The sequence below is a fragment of the Castanea sativa genome, chromosome 11 (genome assembly GCF_040712315.1).
Source record: "Castanea sativa cultivar Marrone di Chiusa Pesio chromosome 11, ASM4071231v1".
Taxonomy (NCBI): Eukaryota; Viridiplantae; Streptophyta; class Magnoliopsida; order Fagales; family Fagaceae; genus Castanea; species Castanea sativa.
The window spans coordinates 11,179,618-11,205,941 of NC_134023.1; the positions used below are offsets into that span (position 1 = coordinate 11,179,618).

The 26,324-nt window shown below is 35.9% G+C and overlaps 1 protein-coding gene across 2 annotated transcripts; it reads right to left on the bottom strand.

Moving 5' to 3' along the window:
* Positions 1 to 27: 27 nt before the first annotated feature.
* LOC142615621 (uncharacterized) lies at positions 28 to 17,190 on the bottom strand. Of its 2 annotated transcripts, none has more exons than XM_075788361.1 (13): positions 16,958 to 17,190; positions 14,633 to 16,863; positions 8,167 to 8,732; positions 7,939 to 8,046; positions 7,753 to 7,853; positions 7,554 to 7,644; positions 7,356 to 7,466; positions 7,215 to 7,280; positions 5,465 to 5,524; positions 4,757 to 5,314; positions 3,113 to 3,232; positions 558 to 677; positions 28 to 474 (listed from the first exon to the last, which is right to left on the bottom strand). In XM_075788361.1, the coding sequence occupies exons 2-13, from the start codon at positions 16,659 to 16,661 to the stop codon at positions 409 to 411; spliced, it is 3,996 nt and encodes a 1,331-aa protein (XP_075644476.1). In that variant the 5' UTR covers positions 16,662 to 16,863; positions 16,958 to 17,190; the 3' UTR covers positions 28 to 408. The 2 variants fall into 2 exon arrangements, with proteins under 2 accessions (XP_075644476.1, XP_075644477.1); XM_075788362.1 differs by having other exon boundaries at positions 14,633 to 16,696; positions 16,958 to 17,084.
* Positions 17,191 to 26,324: the final 9,134 nt, after the last annotated feature.

A 26,324-nucleotide genomic window follows, 5' to 3' on the forward strand; every position in this document is an offset into this window, starting at 1 on the left:
ATTGAGTAGGAGGATGAGAGGATATCGTAGTCAATTTTCACTTTTCAATTAATGAAAAAAATTTAACATATCATATTTTTATTATTAAAATACCCCAACTTCCATTAAAATCCCTCTTTAAGTATATCTCACTTGCTTAAAAACTACAACCAAACCACGGGAAGCACAACCCTTTCCACGGCCTTTCCCCTGAAGTCATCAAAATCGTACTGTATTGGCCAGTATTGTTGAAAATTTTGAACCGGTCACCGAACCAGTATGCTTATGACCCTTGAAACATACCAGTTAAAATTCCTGAGTGTTCCAACCTGTATCGGCCATTGACCATAGACCATTCGTTTCAGAATTCATCCAATACAAGAACTGTCGAAGTTTCCGCCTAGCATTTCTGCCCTAACGGATGCATCCTCATTGTATCTTGAAAAGATTCTTCAATTTCACAACCAGCTTCCATTCTTCAATGTTCAGTTCTTCCTGCATATTAAAAGTCACAATACGGAACACATTGCAATGTGATCCATTAAGAACAGAAAATTGTGAGGGATTCAAAAACTCACCCTGTAATTAGCTTTAAGCACATCAATTGACCTCCTAGAGATGTGGCTGACAAGCTCATCTTCAATCTCAAAATGCCTACCAAACATTTTTTGCTGCTCCTCAGAATTGGTGCCAACTATCTGTACAAGCACAAACAATAGGTAACAATAAGCCAGTATCCAATGAGGTAAAATTGAATGACAAATTTCCTTGAGGGCTAGATTGCCAACAATAGATTGAAGACTGAAAATATCCCTCCCCTATAGGAAGAAACAGCAGCGCAGACAAATATGTTGAATAGGGATCAAGCAGGATGTTCTTCGAGTCCTAAGATGGAAGATACCATGGTATCTAAACTATATTATTTTCATTATTATTATTATTATTATTATTATTATTATTATAAATAATAAAAATGGAAACCTTAGGCTAGAAAGGTACGAGGTTCCGCCACATGTCAGATACGTTTCTTTTACCAAATAATCAATCTGTTATCTTTCTAAATTTGGTGTTCAAGTTAGCTCTAATTAGGATTCAAACTCTCACAGCAGCCAAACACAGCACCATTTGATAATATTGAGTACAGTGAAGTGTTGAAGCAAAAAGTCAAAATTATTATACTTTTCAAGGCTCAATATTGATAGGTGTTATTTGGTGATAGGTTGTTTTTAATATTGGCAATATTGCCATGCTGCTGTAAAAACATGAGAGATGACCATGCTTAGTGGTACTGAGCCTGTAATGATGGGGTTAGTTGACATTTGAAACGAACAACTATGGTTACTGTTGTTAACTTCGATTGGTTAGGTTAAGAGTAATATTATATATGAGAGATGTTAAAGATATGCAGACATGAGAATTATCTGATAATATATAACAATATCGCTCAAGAATTGTTTAAATACTTCACATTATCTTATTTTGATGAAAGCAATGGAAATAATTTTTTCTTAGCTATTGGCATAAAAAAAATAAAAAATAAAACTTTCAAAATTTATATATGTCTAACAAAATAGAATACAAGCATTGCAGATGTTACATGCTAGTTAATTAGTAAAATGGCATGACAAACAGCATGTGCTTGGTGAGAATATAAACAATAACAACAAAATTGCAACACTTAAATGTGTTAAGGAAAATGCACAGCCAAAACAATAAGCATCAAACTAGATTGGAAGCCATGATTAGAATACCAAAGCAAAGTTAAATTCAATTTTTCAGTTGAGAAGGATCATTGCCAATGCCATTTCCTTCAAAATCTTATCATCTACCTCCAAAAATTAACCTATACATTTTAGTACCAACTAGGTCCAACCTTAATATTTCATTGTATTAAGATAAAGGAAATTTCTTGGAAAATTTGTCTAAGAAAAAGTTGTTATTTGACATATTACAACAGGCAGAATCACAGGGATTTACAAATATGTAATATTATCAATAAGATACATAAAGATAGCTAAATTTGGCTGCAATCAGTAATAGCACCCGCAGAAAAATGGGGAGGGGGTCTAAGAAGAGAGAAAAACAAAAGGTTGTTTTGAAAAAATATACCAATAACATTACTGAAAGTGCAAATTCATGAATTGTACCATTCAAGTAATCTGTAGAGAATTATCTACATAAGTCATGACTCAAGCAATTTTTAGAGACGCAACATATATTGTCCAAACCTTAAGACAGTAGTGTTAAATGCAGAATAACCTAACGGTCCATTTGGATAGACATATTTACAACAATATGGATCTTAAATTTTAAGTTTAAATGCCTTAATTCTACCCAATAAATATGTATGAAATGACAATTTTTTTTGGATGAAATTTATGGATGGATTTTATTTATTAATACGTGGATTTAAAGTAACTAGGTGTAAAATGCCATTTCAATCCCATAATGTCACAAACATTTTGTTTGAGCAAAGTCTCCAAAGCTTGCATCATCATGTGTAGTTTTTTTTTTTTTTTTCCCTCATATAAGTAATGTAAATTTTATTCAAATAAGCATCATCATGTGTTGTTAAATTAATATCAAGCAATTTATTAGAAATCCCTTGATTTTAAATCCTGAAATCCAAACTCCAAATGCAACCTAAAGTATATGCTAATCAGTTTACCCATTTCATTCTATAGCATATTCCTGGTAATAATTCATTTCTTCATAAATGTGTATAATTGTTCCTAATACATTTATTAAATGTTACCCAGAACCAATCAATAGAGTCACCCATATCAGCACCTGAACAGGTGCTCAAGGAGTTGACAGCAAAAACCTTTAAAATTTTAAAAGAAAAACTCCAAACAAATCATTACATCAAGCACATGGAGAAATAACAGTATGCAATACCAGGAAAATAGATAAGGGATCATGAATCTTGAGTAATCTCAGTAAGAAAAAATGACAACAATACCAAGCAAAGGAGTGACTATCGAGTAAAAAAATTATCAATAATACCATTTTATGTCTGCCTATATTTGGATAATTTTGGCCAATGAGCTTTTTCATGTATCATTTTAATGACACTAATAATACATAATCACTAATGCCATTTTAGTACAGCATCAGAGGATCAAACACGTACCTTAATTGCAACTTTCAGCCCTTTCTTTGCAAAATCAACAGCTTTATGGTTATTTTCAATAGACGCAACTCGCCCAATATCAATAAAATCCCTCTGAGGAATACAGAGTGGAGTCCCAATCTGTGGAGAAAGCAGATTGTGTTAGATGTGTACAAATATATAAACAATTACTTTATGTAGGATACAATCTCTCTAGTGCCATTTCAAAATAAGCATTATCCAAGCCCACCACATAGCCCCCAGTCTCCAAAAAGAAGTATTATTTTGTATCTATATATAAGGAGCAAGAAACACCTGGTACGACTCTATTAATGTTACACTACTTCAATAACTTTTTATTAGATTCATATTTTGAAATTCTACCATTGAATTACACATTCTCTTCATTCTATAATACGCACGCTAAATATTGTAACAATCAGATGTTTTTTACTATTTGATCCATTAACTCATGTTTTGCATAAAATTCTGAAATACAAAAAGCTTGAACCTCATGAAAGGTATAAAGAGATAATATAATCAAACGGTAGCTTTTTCAAACATCACATCCAATAGATAGCTATTTAAGTGGTGCAACATTGACAAGTATTACACCATGTATAACTTGAACCTCATGAGTTTCAAACACTTTATACCACAATATCAACATAAATGGGAATGCATAAAATGCAGAAGACTTCTTGGAAATTATGCTACTTGAACCACAAAATCTATAACCTACGCCTTGCAGAAGCATATTATAATAGCAAGGCCATCTATTTGTAATGGCCTAAAGTCAACCCTTCTAACTGAGCAAATTAAAAAACAAAGAAACATTGTGGACAAAATTGGAGATGGAGAGAGTTTTGTTAACAAATTTTTTGAAATTACATTTTTATCCTAGTTCTAAACAAATTAGATAAGGTGTAACTGTCAAATTTAAACTTTACCATCTCCATCCTTTTCCTTCCTTCCTACCAAACAACATAAGGGGAGATAAACTCCTCACTTCCCTCTCCTCCTCTCCCTACTATCAAACATGGTGTTGTAAGTGTCCCCAGAGGGGAACTATGCAAATCAGTGCCAGTGTAGTCACAGAAAATTTCACAGTAGCAGTTGATGGCTCTCATAGCTCATTCCGCTTGAAAGGACAAAAGTCAGCCAAATTGGGGCACATAACTAACAGAGGCATTGCAATCAGCTTAGAAACTTTATTGGTGTAATTCGTTCTAGGGGTCACCATATGGCCCACAGTTAATTGAACAGTGACAGGGCTAAATCATGCACATGTCCAGATTTCCATTTATTTCCAGGAAGGCCTGAGCAAATCAATTAACAAATTGAGTGGATACTCCAAGGAAACTCTATAATCAGTTTTGATCTCAGGAGACTTGAGTTAAATAAAAGGCATATCATTAAATTACTTAAGATGTAGCTTCTTGTATTAAAAAAAAAAAAAAAAGTCCACTTGCAATTTCCCTTCACTTTTTCTCAGCTTTAACAAGGTTCAAAAGGAGCTCATGCAGACTAAATATACTTATTTCTCACCAACATAGGCTGAGAACAAGTCTTACGCTAAAATGTTGGACTTATCCAGAACCTATGAAGATATCCTGTACTGACAAAAAATGAGAAAATAAGCCAAATAAGCTGGAAAATAATTACCTTCAAAATGCCCTCAAGGACATCTACTCCCAATACTATTGGATCCTTCTTGTTGAAAATGCAATTTGGTAAAATTTTCAGAACACATGGAAAGACTGCCTCATCAGCAGCTTCCTTCTTCTTTTCCTCTTTGAAAGCGTTAATATGGGCTGTAAATTGATCAAATAAGTGATAAATGATATCAGCATCATAAATCTTCACACCCAACTCATTTGAAAGTTCCCGAGCCTCTGGTGTAACTTTGACATCAAATGCCAAGATGACAGCATATTCCTTTCTCTTTTCAAGCATTACACTGGCCTTCATGACATCCTTTTTATGTACAGGGCCTATGCCTATACCACTAACAGGTATTTTTACTGCTGGGGACTTCAAAAACTCCAGCAACGCTTCCAAAGAGCCTAGGGTAGATGCCTGCACATAAACACCCTCGCCACTCTTATCAATCCTGTTCATGACTGAATTCATATCTTCCATAGCTTCTTCCTTAACATCATCTAAATCATCGTCAGGCCCAACAACATAAAGACCAGTTCCAGCAATAGCATGCTCAAGGCCCTGCAATAAAAAATAACACAAGAATTCAGGAACTTCTTTCAAAAAAACCAAAAAATCTCACTTTAAATGTGTAAGTGCATTATTTAAACAGTAGATAAAGTTAAAAATTAGAATGGATTAACCGTGACTTCAGTATGGGCAAAAAGATACCTGTGCTGTGATCTTGATACCCATTGCAGCCTTGATTTCCTTATGGTGTATATAAGTCCCCTGAAAGTGGACCACCACCAAATCATCATCTAAAGCATTGCATAACAGACCTCTTGCTAAAAAAACATAGGTCATAACTTCAATTTTTTTTGATACTTATAGGTCATAACTTAAACTTAAATTTTTCATACAAATTATCTGAACAAGAAAGAACCTTTTTGAACCTATTTCAGTCAATAACATAAACTTTATGCAAGAAGGGAGGTGACTTAACCCCCAGATATTGCCAGGTGTACCATCTAAGATTGTTTACAACTTGATATGAACTTCAAAAATAGACATGTACATGGCATATCAACTTTAATCCCTGGTACATGTGTTCTGATGTGGATACCAAAATTAGCGCTAACTGGAATTTCAATTTCCATATTTAGAACAAATTTGAACTTGAATATCTAACAATGTAATTTTATAGTGATTAAGGGTTGCATTATTTTCCCTATTTAATTTTCGTGGAAACCTACTTAAAAACAGCTCAGCTGAAATGTAAGGGACGTGATTTGATGAATGAACTTTTTTCTTTTTTGATAAGTGACACATGATTTGATGAATAAAATTTGATATTGAAGTTTTCCATTAGTTTGGTGATGAATAATGATTTCTAGATCTTCTTGGTGTTGATTCATATGGTCTACTCTTTCTTTACTGTTCAATTGTTTTATCCAATTTTTCCATTGAATATTTGTCCTGCATCGACTTGGTATCAGAGCATTTGACTTAATCCAATTTCCCAGCAAAACTGATAGCAGTCAGCCAGCACCAGCCCCTCACCACCGCTTAAACTATATCAAGAACACCATGTCACCATCATCCAGATCACAACTAGCCCAAACTGACAGTCTCAAGCAAGAATTGCGAACACCATCATCAATAACAACCAAAATATATGTTGTCCACAGTCAATGACAGAGCCAAAAAATGCCTTAGACAAACCCATCACCTTCAACAATCCCAAACCGTGACACCCGCACACACAACGAAAAATAAAAAATAAACCTATCCCCATTGGCACCGAAGATCCACCAGTCACAACAATGCAGGCACCACTGAACACAACCAAATCCCAGCTCACTTGAAAACCTCCCATGCTGCCTTAGACCACCACTTAACTGATACTCAGCAAGCCTCTCACTATGACCACCAATTCTCCAAGACACTACAATCATCCAAGCCACTAACAGACGTGGCCACAGACTGACTACCTAACACCATTGCCTCCCCAAACTCTCCTTGATGCAGGACAAACCAGAACTTTGCAAAATAACTCATGTCCACGTTTTCTTTAACCCCTTCTTTGCTATGAACTAATATCCTCCAATGTACCTCAGAAGTATACAAGTACCAAATAATTCCCACATTCATCAATAGGAGGTAAGTAGCAACTCCTCTTAAGATTCCAACTATTTGATGCACTACTATTGCCCACTACCTTCAAGACCTCGGCCTTCAATGATATTAGTGTGAACTCCAGTTGCTATTTCTTAACTTCAAGTTGTTTAATTTAAGAGAGATCAACAAATCTCCTTACACAATATGAAGCTTTAATTAAAGATACAATATAAAGCCTCTTCTGTATGTAGAGCTCAACTACCACTTCTTCACCAATTATTTCACCAGCAGTATACCAAGTTCTAGTTTTCCTACCCAAGAACAACCAAATAAAGGAAATTATTAAAAGAGAAAACCATACCTTAACTCGGAGTTCCTTCATTGGATGGGGTGTCAATAAAGCTCGAATTGAAGTAACAATAGGTCCCTACAATGTGAAAATCATTTGTCAAAATTTTAATGCAAGCATGACATCAAGTGAAAACATGTTTTAGATGCTTACCTGCATGCCACAAACAACTATTTGATCTCCTTCATGAAGAACACCATTGACTAGTACAACGTCAATTGTTGTCCCATGGCCTTCAATAACCTTGACCTCCAACACAGTACACTGGAGCACAATTTACCCACAATTAGGTTTCCATTCTACTATCCTGAAGCACTCAACCAAATGAAAATAATGTGAAAGATTGCACACCTGTATTTCATTGCTGTAAGTAAGTTTCTCAACCATAGTTTTTTGAGTCCATTGAACCAATAATAACAACAAATCCGGGATGCCTTCACCACTGTATTATCCACAAACCAAAAAATATCAAAATTGTAGCATTACATGTTTGCAGCTGAAGAGCCTAAACAAGTTCTATAAATACAAGACTGAAGTCCAAAAGTTGTACCTGATAGCGCTTGTAGGTACAATGCTAAAAGTTTCACCCATTTCCTTATTTTTATAGTACAATTCAGTATTTAACCCCTGCTCCTTGAACTGAGTGACAATCTGACAACCAACAACAAAAAAAATGAATGAGAAATAACCAGGAGTGAAATTGACAACAATGAAGAAAAGGAGGGGTTTATAAAACCTGAGTGAGCCTCATATTGAATTCATTTTGTACATCCTTAGATTGTTCCTTCATAGCCTTCACAATTGGCGCATTGCGACATGTTTTCCAACCATAGAGTCTGTCCACCTGCAGAATTTCAAAACAAGAAAACAAATAATAAGGGGAAAGAGGAGGTGGGAGGGGGGGAAAAGGGGGGGGGGGGGGGGGAAGGGCTTCACCAAACACAAATTAGATAATGAACCTCACCTTATTCAATGCCACAATGAATTCTGTGTTCCTCATTTTTAAAAGATTAAGTGATTCTATTGTTTGTGGCTCCAAGCCATGCATAATGTCCACAACCAAAATTGCAATATCACATAAACCCGAACCCCGAGTCCTTAAATTAGTAAATGATTCGTGTCCAGGGGTATCAATAACCAATAAACCTGGGACCTTCAGTTTAGCATCAGCTTTCAGTTCCTTGGTTCTGTCACGTATGTTCTCAGCAGGAAAATACGTCGCACCAATCTGTTGAGTGATACCTCCAGCTTCACCCTCCTGAACATTCGTACCTCTGATACAATCCAGCAGCTTGGTTTTACCAGTATCAACATGGCCCATGATGCAGCAAATTGGGGAACGAAGGTTATCTTCACTCTCTTTGGAGGTAGCATCTGAACTTGATGGTTCTTTTTTCACGGCAGCATCTTTTCTCTTATTTTTTTCTGCAACGTCAACCTCTTGTTTACTCTTTTGAATCTGGGACATGACTGCCTGGGAAGGAATGGTTTTCTTAGCATCAACAGCTGGCTTGGCAGTTCCAGAAGATGCTGTATATTGGAAAAACCAAAGAAAAAAACAATATGGTTAATTCAAAGACAACAGACTTTAGCAAGAAAATTCCTAGCTCACAATAGTTATCCCACAAAATAATTCTACACAGACATTTGCTCAGTCCAGAAATGCAAGGCAATTCAACTCCTCTATACTCCTTAAAAATAAATCTCCCATTTGATTAGAAAACAAACAGCTTATGGTGGAGATCTAATTCCCATACATCTAAAGTTGTGCACATTACCATGTCATTAAAATCTGATTCCACCAAAGAAGGAACGATAATTGCTTTTCTTTTTTTTTGGTTGATAAATCCAAACAAGGAATGATAATTGACTTGACGTGTCTTTATATTTATTTTTAGATTGAACTACTAAATCTTCACAATAAAATGGATCATCTCCATTCCATAGCAAATGGAGAGAATCCTTTTCTCCATCCTGCTCTTAGAAGGGAAGGGCATGCCCTTTAAGCTAAAGCTTCTTGGCACACAAGTTTTTTTATTTTTTTTTAAATAATTCAATAGTTACAATGGGAGAGGGGGGATTATTAAGTTTAGTATTAATGAGTCTATTTTAATTATTATTGAGTCTTAGTATAAGTTTATTTAGGTTAGAAAGTTGCTGGTTCAGTTTTAATAAAGAGTTGCTAAAATAGGGGTGATTTGGTAATTTCTAGATTGTGTGGAATGGGCTTTCTTGGCTATACCAAAGTCTCTTTTTTTTTTTTTTTTTTTGGATAAGTACGAAGAGAATATTATTAATAAGAGAAAAACGAGAAAAATACAAAGAGTTCACAGTAGTGAACAGAGGAAAAAGGAAACAAAAAGACATAAGTAGCCCCTAATCTATTTGACGAAGGAAAATCCATAAGGATAGAACAATCCGAGAAGCCCCAACATCGAGACCAATCAAAGAGGGTCCTCTAGCAAGACTCTAATAACTGAACCACAGTTTTACCCTCAACGTCAAAAGACCGCTGATTTCATTCAGACCAAATAGTCTACGTTTAACAGCTTGAGACCAAATTCCAAACATCAGAACTAAGCTTCCCAAGCCAATGATACCAACTAAATACTAAGTCCATAACTGAACCTGGCATGACTCAATCGATCCCAAACAACCGAAGCATATACATCCACAAAGAATGAGCTATCGGACAAAAAAGTAACAGGTGATTCACAGATTCCGCATTACAACAGCACATACAACAACAATTCGTCAAAAGACAATCACGAAGCATAAGGTTATCCAAGGTTAGAATCTGACCATGAGCTGTTGTCTATATAAAAAAAGCCACCATTTTAGGAACTTTAACTTTCCAAATGCCCTTCCAAGGAAAAGTGGAAGGAGCTGCATTTTGAATCTTAAAATAAAAAGACTAAGTATCAAACTTCCCCACTTCCATTAAGATCCCAACTAAGCTTGTCACACCCTCCACCCCAAGGAGTGCGGGTTTGGATGAAATGAAGAAGGGAGTAGGAAGCCGCTAACTCCCAATCATTGAATTTCCTGTAAAATCTTAAACTCCACATTCTGCCATTATCACCCATAAGAGGGCTTAACACATCCAAAATAAAGGCCTCCTTATTGGCTGAACATAGAAATAGCTAAAGATAAAGCAATTTAAGAGGAACATCTTCAGTCCACTTATCATGCCACAAAAGGATACGAGAACCATCCCCCACCACAAAAGAGACATGCTTTGCGAAAGTTTTCCACACTTCACTAATACTCCGCCATAACCCACAACCATGAGCCCTACGACAAGCTCTAGTGCACCAACCCCCTTTTCCCTCTCCGTATTTCATGGCAATGACCCTTCGTCACAGATGAGGGGTTTCACGGCCATACCTCCAAAGCCATTTCCCTAATAGGGCCAGATTAAAAGACGCCAAATTCCGAAGACCCAAACCACCAAACTTACGTGGTAAGCAAATCTTTTCCCAAGCCACCAAAGGATATTTGAAGCACTCAACTGATGAATACGTTCCAATCTAGTCACCACAGCTTTAGAGATAGTAAAAAGGGAAAGGCCACCCTTTGACAAATAAAGCCGCTTCCAGGCTGAAAGCTTCTTTTCCATCCTCTCAAGGATCGGATTCCAAATAGATGCTATTTTATACGAAGCATTCAAAGACTCACCTTGATATTCAAAGCATTATTTTTTTTGGGGAATCAGAGATAGAAAAGAAGCATGCAGAGACCGTTCGAACTCTAAGCTCCTATGGAGATGATCGAAGAATGCCATGACATCTATTTCCACTACACTCTAGCATTTTTGAAAAAAAACCACGGTGAAACCGTCAGGACCTGGGGCTTATCACCCACCATCTCTTGAAGAACCTTTACCACTTCCTCCTTAGGGAAATCCCTCTCTAATTCACGCCGCTCATCCTCCTCAATTCTAACAAACTCTAAACCATCCATAGAAGGGCGCCAAATATCTGGCTCAGTGTACAAACTCTGATAAAAGTGGACCACCTTAGACCGCACCTCTTCCTCATCCTCATAGAGGACACCATCCACCTCTATACCCCGAATATAATTAGCTCTTCTATGGGAGTTTGCAACCCGATGAAAGAAGCGAGTATTATTGTCCCCCTCCTTCACAAATAAAATCCGGGACTTTTGTCTCCAAGAAATCTCCTCCAAAGAGGCAAGATGAGCAATCTCACCTTTAATTTAAATACGACGAGTTTGATCCTCCTGAAAGAGACCAGACAAGCCCTCCTTAGCATCCAAACCCAACAATTCAGATAAAAGACATTTCTTCCTAAAGGCCAGATCCCTAAATTCCTCCTTATTCCACTTTTTCAAGTCCTCTTTAAGAGCTTTTAATTTATGAGCCAGAATAAAGCTAGAAGAACCCGAAAAGCAATACCCATTCCACCATTGCCAAACCCTCTCTACAAAACCCTCTTCTTTCAACCACATATTCTCAAACTTAAAGGCACATGGAGTACCCTTGGAGACACGTTTCCAAAGTGATCTACCCAATCCACTAATGCCAAGGTTCTATCAATTCTTGACATACAAACTGCCCCCAAATCTCTAAACCAAGTAAACGAATCCCCTTCATGGGATAAGTCCACAATGTAATTAGCCTCAATAAAGTCTGAAAAAGCAAACATCGCCGGGGTAAAAGCCTCACAACCAAATCTCTCACTCGGATATCAGATGGTATTGAAATCCCCAAAAACACACCATGTCGTATTCCACCTGGAGTGCATCCTTGAAAGTTCTTCCCACATAGCACCCCACTGATTATCCTCATTAGGCCCATACACTCCTAAACACGCCCATACAAAATCATCTACAACACCCTTCAATAAAACATTAACAAAAAACCGACCAACGGCACAATCAACTTTTTCAAAAACTCTCTTGTCCCAAACCAGTAGCACCCCCCTATAGTATTGACTACATCTAGAATAACCCAATCAAGGAACGGACTACCCCAAAGGCTCCAAACAACAAAAGAGTTTAAAGAAGACAGCTTAGTTTCTTGAAAGCAAACTATATCACACTTCCACTCCTTGAGAAGATTTTTGCATACCTCTCGCTTCTGAGGATTATTTAATCCCCTAACATTCCAAGATAGCAGCCATAAACTCAATTAAAACTAGTAATCGCCCCCGTACCTACTGAGAAATCTCTGTTCCTCCCCTTAGAAGCTACCCCATCATAATTAATAGAAGAAATCAAATCTTTGAGTTCCCTGAGCCGTTTCTGCTTAGAATTCACACTACCTTTAGAAGACCCAACACTAACAACATCAACACAGTCTTGTTCAAGAAGACGGAACAGAGCTAGGCATTGATCTTCGTGCTTAACAATAGGAAAACCCACAATTCTACAAAAAATTTTCATCAGTCTACTAACCCATTTCGAATTATTCACCGCTGACTCTCAGACTTCTCCCTCATCACCTTCCTAGATCACCTCCAACTCCTTTTGATCATTGGGATCCCATTTAGATAGAGGTGAGCACTCCAAAAAACCATTCTCGTCCTCTCCATGAAAAAAGCCAATAGGATTAGCTTCACTATGCTTCCACTGAATCAGAAAATGCTCAGGCCCTTCCTGTAACAGCTCAACCCCATCCAAGTGGCTTGGCGACACTGCCTCAGCAATAGGATTGCTCCATTTTTCTCCCTTCTCACCTAAAACCACCGTGGAGTCATCTCCCTCTCCAAGACAGAGAGCCTCCTTGCAACCCAAACCCGACAGAGGAGAAAAAGAGTTTTGGGCAGCCCCCTAATGCCAATGGCAGAAGAAACCTCAAAACCAAGTCCCATTGGCCTGGCCGTCATCCCTGCCCTCAAAATACCAGCTATCAGGGCATGGCTCTCGTCCCGCATCCTCCGATGGGTCACCTCCACACCGGAACCCAAGATTGGACCCCTCCATCGCACTCGCCGTCGCCACTAGTGTCACCGACGACCCGGAACCCTCCGTCGCACTCGCCGGCACCGCTACTGTCGACCTGGAAGCTATCCTCGATCTTCCTCTCGAGCTCTCCCCTTTAACCCACAATGACTGACCATCATATAAGTCTTTTGAAGGAACGGGTTTGACCAAATTACCCTTAAGTGAATAAACTGTCTCCACGGGATGGCCTTTGACAAGCCCACCAGATTGTTTTATAAATTCTGGCCCGCCACTTAAATCCTTGGGCCAACTGAAATCCTTTGAACCCAACCAAGTCACAATGCGTTTCCCGCCCTCAGGCTTACACACTCTCAAAGCCAATACAGTAGGAGTCAACTTAAAAGTAAAGGCCAGCGTGGGTCTGCCATTAATGACTGAAACATTGCCTTTTAAAGCTGAACCAATTTCTATAGGGACTCCAGGAATCCCGTTCTGCCCCCAAAATTGCTCCAAAATTTTCAAAATTCCTGATCTTTTGCTGATGACTATAAGCAGACAAAAGCTTCCCACTCCGGTCACCACCAGCAAACTGACCACCTCCACCACCACCATTTGGTTTAGAAATTCTAAGTACTTTTTTTTGTTATTAGTGGTACTAGTCTTTATAAGGAATAGGTTATTTAGTAGTCCTAGTCCTTTTGGGAAAGGATTTAATGTTAATTTCCTAAAACATTCAAAACCTATTCAAGAACCCTTCAAGATCTCATCAAGAAATCTAATTTAGTACGAACTCCTAAAGATCCTACATTAGAGAGATTCAAACTAGTGACATGCACCTCATTGCATTTCTTTTTCTTTTTTTTATAAATACAATAGAATTTCAATCTATGCTCCAGCATCCATGATAATTTCTCTTTATCATCTAACCAAGGCACTACTTGGTTTTTGGTGTAAGAGAACTCTTATTCAAAGACAAAAGATTTAATAACCCACAACTCATTGGCATTGCATAACTATAACTTATAGGATTTTGAGTTGAAAACCTTTTTTTTTTTTGTTGGCAAGTTACAAAGGACCTCGTCCTCCATCCTTATTATGGGAGGAGGAAGTACCAATTGAGCTATAGCTCATTGGTGCTTTTGAATTGAAAACTTTAATAGGATCCTTAAGTCTTTACAGCATATATTGCTTCTTGACTCATTTCTATGTTTATTTCTTGATTCCATTTTTTCAAGATGTCATTTTACTTGTATATACAGCCATTATTCCGTGCAGAACGTATTTTGATGTGTGTGCTCACAACCATTATAACTAAAAAGTTCAGCAAGGCTTGAAAAAGAGAAACATTAATGACCATATTGCATGAATCAAGATATTAGAAAGAGACTCTGTAGACATACCCTTGCAGGAAATTATAGAGGATTCCAACCAAATAGAGAAGTTCACAATATGAACATTAGGGAAAAAAATAATAATAAAATAAAAGGCCTAAGAAAGGCTGTGTTAATATATATATAACTTACCCCCATCACGAGAAGTTGGTGCTGCACCCTTCGTATCTTTTTTCTTGACAGGTTCAGCCTCAGCCTCTTCTTCAGCAAATGCACTTTTAACAGAAAGATTAACATCAACATCATCCCAGCTCTTTGCATCCCACTCATCCTCATCCTCATCATCTTCCATTCCATTCTCTTCAACAGCCTCAGAAATTTCAGATTTCTCCTCCACATCAATTGACTCCTCATCAACTCTCTCTGAATCTACACTATCCATCTTGACCAGAACATCTTGAGGTTCTTCCTTGGCTTCTACGTTTTCCACTGCCTTATCAGGGGCAGTACCATTTGCTTGATGGTGAGTTGGTTTTTGCTTCTTATTCTGATATTTTGGTCGTTTAGTTTGTGCACCAGTGTCTGCAGAAGGGACAGGCATCCCTGCACCAGCAAGTATCTGATTCCTAATTGCTTCCAACCGACGGGCTTCTTCCTTCTGCTTTGTAGTCAAAAACTTTCCTTCTGCTTTCTTCCTCTGAATTTTCTCTTTTTCCTTTTCCTTCTTTCTACGCTTAGCTTCTTCTGCTTGCCTCTCAAGTTCTTCCAGCCTACGCCGCTCCTCTTCTTCCTTCCTCAACTTCTCCTCTTCTTCCTTTTTCTTCCTCTCCTCAGCTTCTTTTCGCCTAGCAATTGCTTCTTGCATCTCCCTAACATGTTTTGGCACCTTCTTGTCTGCTGCTTTACTCTTTGCATCATTCTTTTTTGGCTCTATTATTTCATTTTTTATTTCCTCCTGTTTTTCATCCTTTGCCCCTGCAGCAGCTGCTGCTGCTGCCTTCTTCTCCTTTTCCTTCTCTTTCTTTTTCTTCTTCTTCTTCGCTGCAGCAGACTCCACATTCTCTTCTTCACCTTCCTTCTCATCAGCAATAGCAACTGATTCAGGCTGAACCTCAGGTTTGTCCTCTACAGGAGGAGGAGTAGCTGGTTTTGATGTAGAAGTCCCCTCACCTAGCTCTGCAAGAATCTTATCCAGATCATCCTCCTCTTCAGCTGTCCTTCCAGTCTTCTTTTTCTTCTTCTTATTTTTCGAAGTTTCCTTCACCTCTTCACTCTTATTAACTTTAGAATTATCAGCTTCAACAGTACTACTAGTTCCTGCCACACTCGGTTGTTCAGGTTCATCTTCATCTTCTAGTACAGGTGCAGCTGTAAAAACACTACTACCCTTTTTCTTAGAAGACTTCTTTTTACCGGAAAATGCAACTTCAGGAGGTTCAGACACAGAAGCATCGTCATCTTTCTCCTCATCATTAGCCAAAACAGCACTAAACGAATTACCACCAGTCTTCTTCTTCTTTTTCTTACCAGAAAAAGTAATTGCACTAACATCTTCATCCTCATCTTTCTTCTCATCCCTATCCTCATCATCAAGCCCATCAAAACTAGACACTGCCGCAAACACACTCCCACCACCACTTTTCGACGATGACTTCGGCTTCTTCTTCTTCTTCCCCGTAAACGCAATTACCTGCTCCTCCTCCTCATCATCCTCAACAGAACCATCGACCACCTCACTTTCATTATCATCATCAATAGCATCAAACGCCGACGCACTAAACAAACTACCACCACTCTTCTTCGAACCCTTCTTATTCTTATTCTTCCCTAAATCCTCTTCCTCATCCTCATCATTATCATCATCCTCATCTCCCAACAACCCAAAACTGGACATTCCAAACCCGCCCTTCTTCGGCTTCCCTGAAAAACCAGTCTCCACTAACTCATCCTTCTCCTTATCAATCTTACCACCCTCCTCATCCTCATCATCATCATCATGTTTCCGCGCTTTCGCGCTTCCCTTCTTACCCTTCTTCTTCCCAGTAATCACAACCTTCTCCTCCACAACCTGAGGCTCCTCGGAGAGCTCGGTCCCTATAGAATACTCATCATCGTCAATCATAACCGCCTTCTTCCTCGATTTCGACACTGCGGCGGCGGCCGCAGTAACGGCAGGGACGCTATCGTCGTCACCGCGCGCTGTAGGCTTCTTTCTACCCATCTCAGATTCAGATTCACCACTATTTTATTCACTTTCTGTCAACGAATTTATTGAAAAAAAAAATAAAAATCAAACAAACTATTCTCTCTCAAAACCCTAACCTAACAACCGCGAAGAAAAAAAATCAACAATCAGAGATCAGAAGCTTCAAGAATCGCCCAAATTTCAGAATTCGTTATCGTAAACTGCGAAATTCATCACTCTGATATAGAAAAATTCAATCTAATCAACATCAAAAATTACGTTAATTAAAGAAAATCGCAACAGAGAGAGAGAGAGAGAGAGAGAGCGCTTACATGCGAGGCAACGAGAAGAGAGAATCGGAGCGACGGCGATTGTGCGAGAATTGAAGAGAGAGAGAGAGAGCTGAGTGTGAGAGAGGTGGGAGTGCTAATGTGTTTGTGCTTGTGAGAAACGCAGCACCAAACAAACAGAAAAGAGAACGGAGAGGGAGGGATTTACCATTTATATATCTACTTGGTCTAGGGTTGTTTATTAGTTTTTTTTTTTGGATAGAATGTTTATTAAGCATTTGGATTCATTGCATGAGTTCTATTATACTAGGACTAGGATTGTTTATTATTTTGGTTTCCTATTTTTATTGCATTTCCACCATTTTTAACTAGCCTAATTGGGTTGAGCTGGATTGGCTGAGTCTGAGAAAATTTATCATGTTTTCGTTATATGTATCCATTCTCTCATATTAGGATAGACTATGAGAGGGTGAATACATGTAACCGAAACATGTAATACGACCTCTTCAATTTAGAGAAACTATGAATCATATAAGATAAATTTTGTTGTAGTTGGGCTTGGCCGTGGGTCTAATTTCTTTTACAAATTATTCTCAATGTCTAGTGAGCCCATCTTGAATCTCAACTTGGCACCTAGTATTTGTTTTTAAGTTTAATTACTATTTTGGTCCTTAATGTTTCTCTTTTGTGTCAAAACTTTCTTTAATATTTCTAATAATGTGTCAGTTTATTCACTAAAAATTTAGTGTTTTTAAATGAGATGACTATGGTTCAAACATCTATCTCTCAATCTCATAATTATTAAACTATCACCCATGAAAAAAAAAAAAAAAAAACTTGTTTGGCTAAGTTTGTTGAAGTAGTGACGAACTTGTAATAAATAAACTCAAGAATAAAAAATTATAAAATCACATTCACAAACTAGGCTTAAGAGGGGAAAATACTAGAGAATAATTTTCAATATTTTGTAGAGTACCTTTTTTAAACATTGCTACCAAACAGCAACCAAGGCAAGGATTTTTATTTTTTTTTAATAACCAAATTGAAAATTGATACGTAATTCAGAGACCAAAAACGTTTTTTTATTTTTATTTTTTTTGTCTCATATAACTGATATAAGCTTTTAAGTTCGCAAATCGCAAGTGAAGTATTGGTTTCAACTTTGAAGTTTCAACTAGAGATATGTATGTCTATGGGCTTCGGCTAGGCTGGGCTGGGCTCAGTTTTGGCTGGCAGGCTAGCAGCATCGATTATTAGTTTTGGAATGGACCCAATACAAGCAATGGCAGAAATTAGGCAGGGCATTGCTGGCCCAAATCCAATTACCTTTTTTTTTCTTTTTTCTTTTTCGGTAAAAGGGAAAACACAGTTAACTAAACAGAAAAAGAGAAATCAGGACAGCGCCTGGGGTAATACAGCCCATTAAAATCAGAAAGAAGTGCAAATTCCAGGTCCATAGGCAGACTATGGAATAGCTCAAACTCATGAGCTTGAATAGTGCCCATCCTAGCTAGGGTGTATGCACATCTATTAGCTTCCCAATAGCAGTGGTTGATGCGAATTTGATGGAATTGAGCAATCAAGTGCCTGCAGTCATCTACAAGTGGGGATTTTGCTTCGCTTGAGTTATTAGGCCTTGCAAGAAAATCAACAACAGCCTTGGCATCTAACTCGACTTCAACCAATAATAAGTTCTTTTGTAGATACACATTTAGACCATCCCTCAAAGCCCAAATCTCAGTTATAAAGCTCGACGATTTCCCGATTTTTCTAGCAAATCCGACCACCCAATTGCTATCCTCATCTTGGACTAAACCCCTACACCTAGTGATCCCGGGGTTCCCTAAATTAGAGCCATTAGTGTTGAGCTTCACCCACCCACTAGCAGTTTTTTCCCACTTAATGAATTTTGTGGTCATTCTGGGAGCATTTCTAGGAGACAAAGTGCAGTGAAAAAACACTGAGGATTTGCTCAATATTTCAGGGATGAGGCTAGGGTGGGTTGATTTATTTTGAAACACCAACAGGCATACCTTAACATATCCGGCATCCCACTTTTCTTTTTCTTTTCTTTCAAGTTATTCTAATTCTAATCATCTTTTTGGTGATAAATTATAAAAACTTGATGCTCATTATAGTTAAGTATTAGACTCATCACACGCAATTTGCACATGCAATAATGCTCTTTTTTATTAATTTGTTTTTTTGGTTTAATATTATAGTGCTTAAAAGTGATATATAATAACTATGTGTATTTATATATATTTTTTTAAGAAGGAAGTAAGGTAACGTGGAATAATGTTTAAAAATGAGATAGAGAACCGTAAAAAGTTGAAACCCAATGGGACATTTGATTTTATTGATTGAGATAGGAATTGTGATGAGTATAAAATTTTGAGATTTGAACAAAAGAAAGATGATATACGTTAGTGTGGATGGATGAGAATTTGTGATAACTATATGAAATTTGGATAACAAAATTTTTTGAATGTTTTAAATAATTTATAAAAAAAAAACCGTAGAAATTTCAAGATAAGAATGATCAGTTTTTACGTGAGGTAGTAGGGTTTTTTTTTTTTTTTTTGAAAAAGTAATTTTGTATTTTTTTATAAAGATAATGGAAAAAGTTTCGTTGCAATCTGAATTAGAGGAAAGTCTCTCCAAACTGTGACGTGTCCGTATCAGAGAGTGACACCTGTCCAACTCCACTAAAACACAACTCAAGAGATAACTTCCGTTAACTCCACTTTTCCATATTTTTTTTATTAAAAAAATTATTTCTCTCTGTCTCCTTCAACGCTCAATCCTTTCTCTCTCTCTCTCTCTCTCTCTCTCTCCTTCAACGCTTCCCCATCCCTCTCTTTTGTTCCAGAGATGAAGAGGAAATCGTGAGCGAAAGAGAGAGCGAGAGAGGGATCTATTCTCCGAAACCCAAAAACAAATCTACTTCGGCGGCTCTAGGGAGGTAGTTTCGACGTCTCTGGCCCCCATTCAGTTTCTTTGCCCACCCATTCGGTTTCTCCAGACCACCCTCAGATTGCAGAGAAACTTTTTCCCTTATTATAAGCAGTACTACTACTACCATGGTATGCCGGAATCTGAGTCTAGTCCATGTGTTTGGGTTGTTTGTGTTCTTCTTAGGCAGCAGAATTAGGTTGATGTTAGGAAGAACTCCACCACTAGTAATGGCCACGCCTTGGAGAAGCTTTCCGAGCTCCTCGTCGTTCCTCACGGCGAGCAGCACGCGTCGCCAGTTGATCCTAGTGTCTTCTTGTTGTCACGTGCCGCGTTTCCTGCCAACTCCAGCACCTACATTCCAATCCAAAAATCAAAATCATTAGGAGAGAGAGAGAGAGAGAGAGAGAGAGAGAGAGAGAGAGAGAGCTGTTTGGATACCGAGAAAATGTAGTACAAGAAAGGAATTTGAATTTTGAATCTAAGAATTTTGTATTTGTTTATGAAACAGAGAAAGTCTGTGACCTAAAAAATTTACTTTCCACACATTTTCCTCAATTTTCTCGGTGTCCAAACAAATTTTAACATGAGAAATCAAACCCTATTGTGTAGAAAAAACATGAAAAACAGCAAAAACTATCATTTCCGCTTCCATTTAATTTTTCTGTTACTCATAAACTAAATTTTACATTTCATTTTCCCTAACTTTCTCACCAACCAAACACCAAAATGCCAACCAAAATGTGTTTGCCAGAGAGTGAGAAACAGTCCCAACAAACAGAAATATCCATTTTCCTTCAATTTTTCCATCAGTTTCTCTCTTCTTCTCAATTTCCTTCTCTCTTTTGCTCTCGGTTTCCTTTTCATCTCTGGAACAAATGAGAGGGATGGGGAAGCGTTGAAGGAGAGAGAGAGAAAGGACTGAGCGTTGAAAGAGAAAGAGAGAAATAATTTTTTTAATAAAAAAAATATGGAAAAGTGGAGTTAACAAAAGTTATCTCTTGAGTTTGTGTTTTAGTGGGGTTAGACAGGTGTCATTCTCTGATATGGACACGTCACAATTTGGAGAGACTTTCCTCCAATTTAGATTGCAGAGAAACTTTTTCCAAAGATAATTGAAGTATTTGAATTCAAATAGATAACAAATTCAAATAGGAATCAAACATTTAAATACAAATGTGTGGTGACAATAATTTTTTTTCTTCTTTTGTATGTAAGATAGTATTACTATTTTAACCCTTTTTGCTTTTTTGTAGAAAAAAATAAATAAACTAAAGGGTATGTTATTTTTGAATTTGTATGAAGATATTTTTGTATGCCAAAAATTGAAAACAGAAAAAGAGAATCATCTTATTAATAGTATAAATAAAAACATAAGTCGAAGATTGAGGCATGTTTGTCTACAGATCCCTTCAAACGTTTATCCAACTCTTTGTGGAGGATTTGAATGTGTCCCTTTCATTGTTGAAACGGGCTAGATAAGCCCAATCTTGGCTGTTTAGTTCTAAGTTTGGGTCAACTAATAATGGGCTTAATTGGGCCCATAAATTTGGCACTCAGTTCATTTTTCTTGCAATGACCACAAAAGAAGCTCATCGTCATTTTTAGGTCCAAAATCTTTTATTTAAAAAAAAAATTAAAAACATATAGAGTTTTTACTTTTCATAATCGTTTTACTACCCATCACAATTTCAAAATTTGGATACAAACTAACTTATTTTCTCATCCATTCTTAAGGTCGCCAATGAAACTCATGCACCCCTTAATATCTCAAACGTACATTGCATTATATTTTGAGAATTATTAGCCAGACAATATATCAAGTACTAAAGTACATGATCTTGTCCCTTCTCAAAAAAAAAAAAGAAAAAAAGAAAAAGAAAAAAAAGTACTTGATCTATTCAACATTATTAGTCAAGTTCTTTAAAAGTACTGGACACCCACGAATATATATATATATAAATAAGTTTATTTGTTCACCAAATTGTAGTAATTTTTAGATACAAACAATAGTTTATTTGTTCTTATCAACAAACAAGTTTAAGTTTTAGTGAAACTCTAATTCTATTGTTTAGATAAAAACAATAAGTGTAAAGTTGAGTGTAGAAGTCGTAGTTGTGCCAAGTTGCTTCACAAAATTGTAATAATTTTTAAATAAAAACAATAGTTTATTCGTACTGATTAACAAACAAGTTTAAGTGAGACTCTAATTCTATTGTTTATATAAAAATGATAATTTTTTTATAGGAATAAAAACAATAATTGTTTGTTCTTATCAACTTATTTGGATAAAGTAACAACAATTATTGTATCAATTTTTTTATTATAAAGTAACAATTTTACTTTTAACCTAATTTAAACGTTAATGATTTTTTTTTTTGTGGATAAACCTAATTTAAACCTTAATTGTTTTTTTTTTTTTTTGTGAATAAAGTATCAAATGATAGCTAATATGTATTAACTTTAATGTAAACTAAAAAAATAAATCTAATTTAGATAATATCAAAACAATAAAATTTGGGACAAAGTAACCCAAAAAAAAAAAAAAAACTAATATATAATCAACGTAAACTTCTTGATTATGCAAACTCCTTCTTTTACTTTTTTGTTCCCCCACACCTCAAAAAATAAATTACTGCAATATGCACTTTGACTTTACTTTAACTCATTAAATTCAGTAGTAGGTTCATTAATTGCACATAATATCTTGCATAAGAAGAAAAAAAGTATCGCACAATCGCTCAAAGTAATAAATTAAGTTTAACAAAAATCTTATTCTCCTTTTGAAAGATCTGTTATTTTGTGTCTGTGTGTATATATATGTGTGTATCTTTCTTGTGTAGATTTGAACATCCAAAAATCTACATGACTTCACCTGCCTCCCCCTTGCTATCAAAGTTGATTTAATTTTCATGTGAATGTCTCTGCTTTACCTCTAATCCCAAATTTTTTAATGTTTAAAAATTTGTATTATTTTTAATCATTGAATTCAAAGTTTCTTATTTGTGTGTATGTTTGTGTAAATTTATGAGTGTGTTGTAGTGAATTTTGCTTTCAATTTATTTTAATGTTTGCAAATCTGGATAGTTCTTAATTTGTAAATTCATGATTTCTTAGAGTTAAAGTAAAAATATTAGTGCAATTTTAATTACAATTCATGCAATAGTAGGGTGTTAAATTTATGCTTATATACATTAATTAACATAAACATCTTAGCATGTATTTTTATGGGAAAAGAAAAAGAGGAGAACATCTTAGCACGTTAGCAAGCTGATTTTCTGCTGTGGCTTAAATCAACCTCTGGATAATGTTCTGTGAAGTCCAGTTATCAACTTCTGTGTGAAAAAAGTCAAGGAGAACTTCCTTCGGCCTCGAACTCAGCCCCCTGAAAAAATTTATTGGCTAGTATATGGAAACTCAATGTTCCTGGAAATTTATTGGCGAGCCTGTAAAATTCTCTACCAACCAAGGTGAATTTGATGAAGAGAAAAATCTGCTGGGACTGTAAAGTCTAAATGTCATCTGTGTAATTCAGGTGAAGAATCGGGTTTGCATGCACTGTGTGGGATGTGACAAGCTTTGTCAAGTGTGGGATAAAAGGTTCAGCACTGTGGGATGTGACAAGCTTTGTCAAGTGTGGGATAAAAGGTTCAGCTAGAGTGGGTCTGTCTACTCCAACTAATACTCTTTTATTTATATATATATATATATATATATATATATAAAAGATGTGACAAGCTTTGTCAAGTGTGGGATAAAAGGTTCAACTAGAGTAGGTCTGTCTACTCCAACTAATATTCTTATATATATAATTGGTGTAATTAGTGTAATTTTAATCATTGTTACACCACTTAATAACTTGTTATTGAATTTATATTTTAAAAATATAACTATTGAATTACAATATATTCTATATGTTCTTAACATGCATACTAATTTTCAAGAAAATTGAATGTAATTTACCATTCGATCCATTAACTCATCTTTTATGTATTATTTTAAATTCAAGTTTTAAATTACAAAAACTTGAATTTATACAATTAATTGATGACATGGCTATTGATCTTTGATCATCTTTAAATTTAGTAAGCATATAGAATATACGAAGATAATGTAATCCAACGGTAGATTTATTAAAATTCACATCTAATTAAAAATTATTGAATGATATAATATTACTTAAAATTACATGAGATGTAACTTGAACTCAACTATATATATATATATATATATATATATATATATATATATATATATATAATCTTTATTAATTAATAAAGTAATTCCTATAATTAATTCTCACATAATACACCCAATGTTGTTGTAGTTTTTATTTTTTATATTTACTTTTTTTTTTCCTAAGATGGCAAGATGTAACTTACACTTATATTTCAAATTTTCAATATAATAAATCTATCTTACTTATTGTTCTTTTTGCTTTTGAATTTGCATACGAAATATTATACCATAGGAAGTTTTCTATAAAGAATCAAAACAATGGACACCCATTTAAGATCTTGATTCTTTTTTTTTTCTTTTTTTTTATTGCAGATCTTGGTTCTCTTATGTAAGTTTTTAAATTTTTTTACTCCTACTAATTAGTAAATTAATTTTATATTATTTGTTAGAATATATTTGATGAGAATCAACAAGCATTCAAGGATCCATTTCATATTCTAGTTGGGCCTATTACAAGAGCAAGATCCAAGAAGATTAAAGAAGCACTTAATGAGCTGATTCAAGAGATTTTGGCTGATTCTAATGGAGGACATTCCAAGCTTGGCCCAAAGGAAGATGAATGCGTAATAAATTTAATTCAAGCTAGGGGTGTCAAATCGGGTTAGCGTGTCGGGTTCGTGTCGTGTCGTGTCGAGGTAGGGTTATTCGACTAAATGACTCAACCCTAACCCGACCCATTTAATAATCGTGTCATGATCCTTCAACCCTAACCCGACCTGTTAATAAGGCGGGTTGACCTGACCCAACTCATTTGACACGCTTAATAAACGAGTCATGTTAGGTTGACACGAATGTAACACAACCCATTTTAACCTACATAATATTACATATAACATCCATTTAGAAATAATTTTTTTTACATCCCAAAAAACAGTGCATACATTTTAAGTCTTCAACCCACATTCAAAATAATATAGTTCAACAAAAATATAACATTCATCTAGAAATAAGTTCTTTACACTCCAAAAGAAGTGTATACACTTTGACCCAAATTCAAAATAACAAAGTTTAACAAAAATAAAATAACATAGTTCAACAAAAATATAATATCCTTGGAACTCGCCAAATGCTAAGTATCAATATTGAAAGAATTTGAGCAAACAATAAACTAATCCTGACTATGACTACAATTATCATCCATAGATTCTTTGTTGATGTCCAAATTCATAACATATTCCACAAGCTCATCCAATTTTATTTGTGCAAGTTCTATGCCAAAAAAAAAAGTACTAGTAGTTCTAGGGTTTGAAAGTTTCAATTTCCAATTATATCCCTTGTAAATTTTTGTAATTACTCACTTTTCTTTTTAAATTTAATATATATGTTGGATATAAAAGGTATTTGACAAATCTAAAATTAAATAAATATTTATTTATTATACGAGTTAAACGAGTTGTGTTAAGTGGGTCATTTCGGGTTGACACAAATAAATTGGCGTGTCAAACGTGTCTTACGGGCTACGCGGGTTGACCCGCTTATGACATGTTTCTTATCGTGTTGCTTTCGAGTCAACCTGTTTATGGCCCAAACCCATTAAGGCCCAACGCTAACTCGAAAAACCCGTGTCGGGTTCGTGTCGTATTCGCGGGTTAGGTCGAATATTGACACCCTAATTCAAGCTATTAAGAGCTGATCTGGCTTAATTGGGAGTGATTTATGGCGTGGATTAATGGCTGAGTGACTTTTCAGCTCTATATCAGTTAATGGAGATTTTTTCCTATTCTGGAGCTACTATTTCAGACCAAATCTACCTGAATTTAGGGCTTTTGTTATTCAGAACGTTTTTTAGCTATTTTCCTTGTTTTTAGGTACATTTAATACTTTTTAGGTCAAATTTGATTCCTGATATGGTTAGGTATCAATTAGGAGTTATTTTAGAATATATTTTCTTGTCTATCAAGTTTTATGGAGCCCTTAAATAGGTTCTTAAGTCTATAAACGTTTTTCATATATTATTGAATAAAAATCAGAAAAAGTGAGGCTTTACTCTTCTTTTGGTTCTTAAGAACTGTGAACTTCTCAGGGATTCTTCCTTGTGGCGTTCAAACTTTATACCTTCGGTTCGTGATTCATTAGAATCATCGGGTCAAGGAGTCATACTTATACCTTTAGTTCATGTTTCGATTATAAACGTTAGGTCAGGGTTTTATCAAAAATCTGAATTTTAGCTTTCCTAGGAAAATATTCCAATATTGTTTGTTGGGGCTCAAAGCGT

Bases quoted from the DNA above. Each gene is read 5' to 3' on its own strand.
- LOC142615621 (XM_075788361.1), bottom strand. From the start codon at position 16,661: ATGGGTAGAAAGAAGCCTACAGCGCGCGGTGACGACGATAGCGTCCCT. The intron at 3,233-4,756 runs GTAATTATTTTC...CTTTCTCCACAG, and splicing joins TCCTTGAGGGCATTTTGAAG to ATTGGGACTCCACTCTGTAT. The intron at 475-557 runs GTGAGTTTTTGA...TTTAATATGCAG, and splicing joins TGCTTAAAGCTAATTACAGG to GAAGAACTGAACATTGAAGA.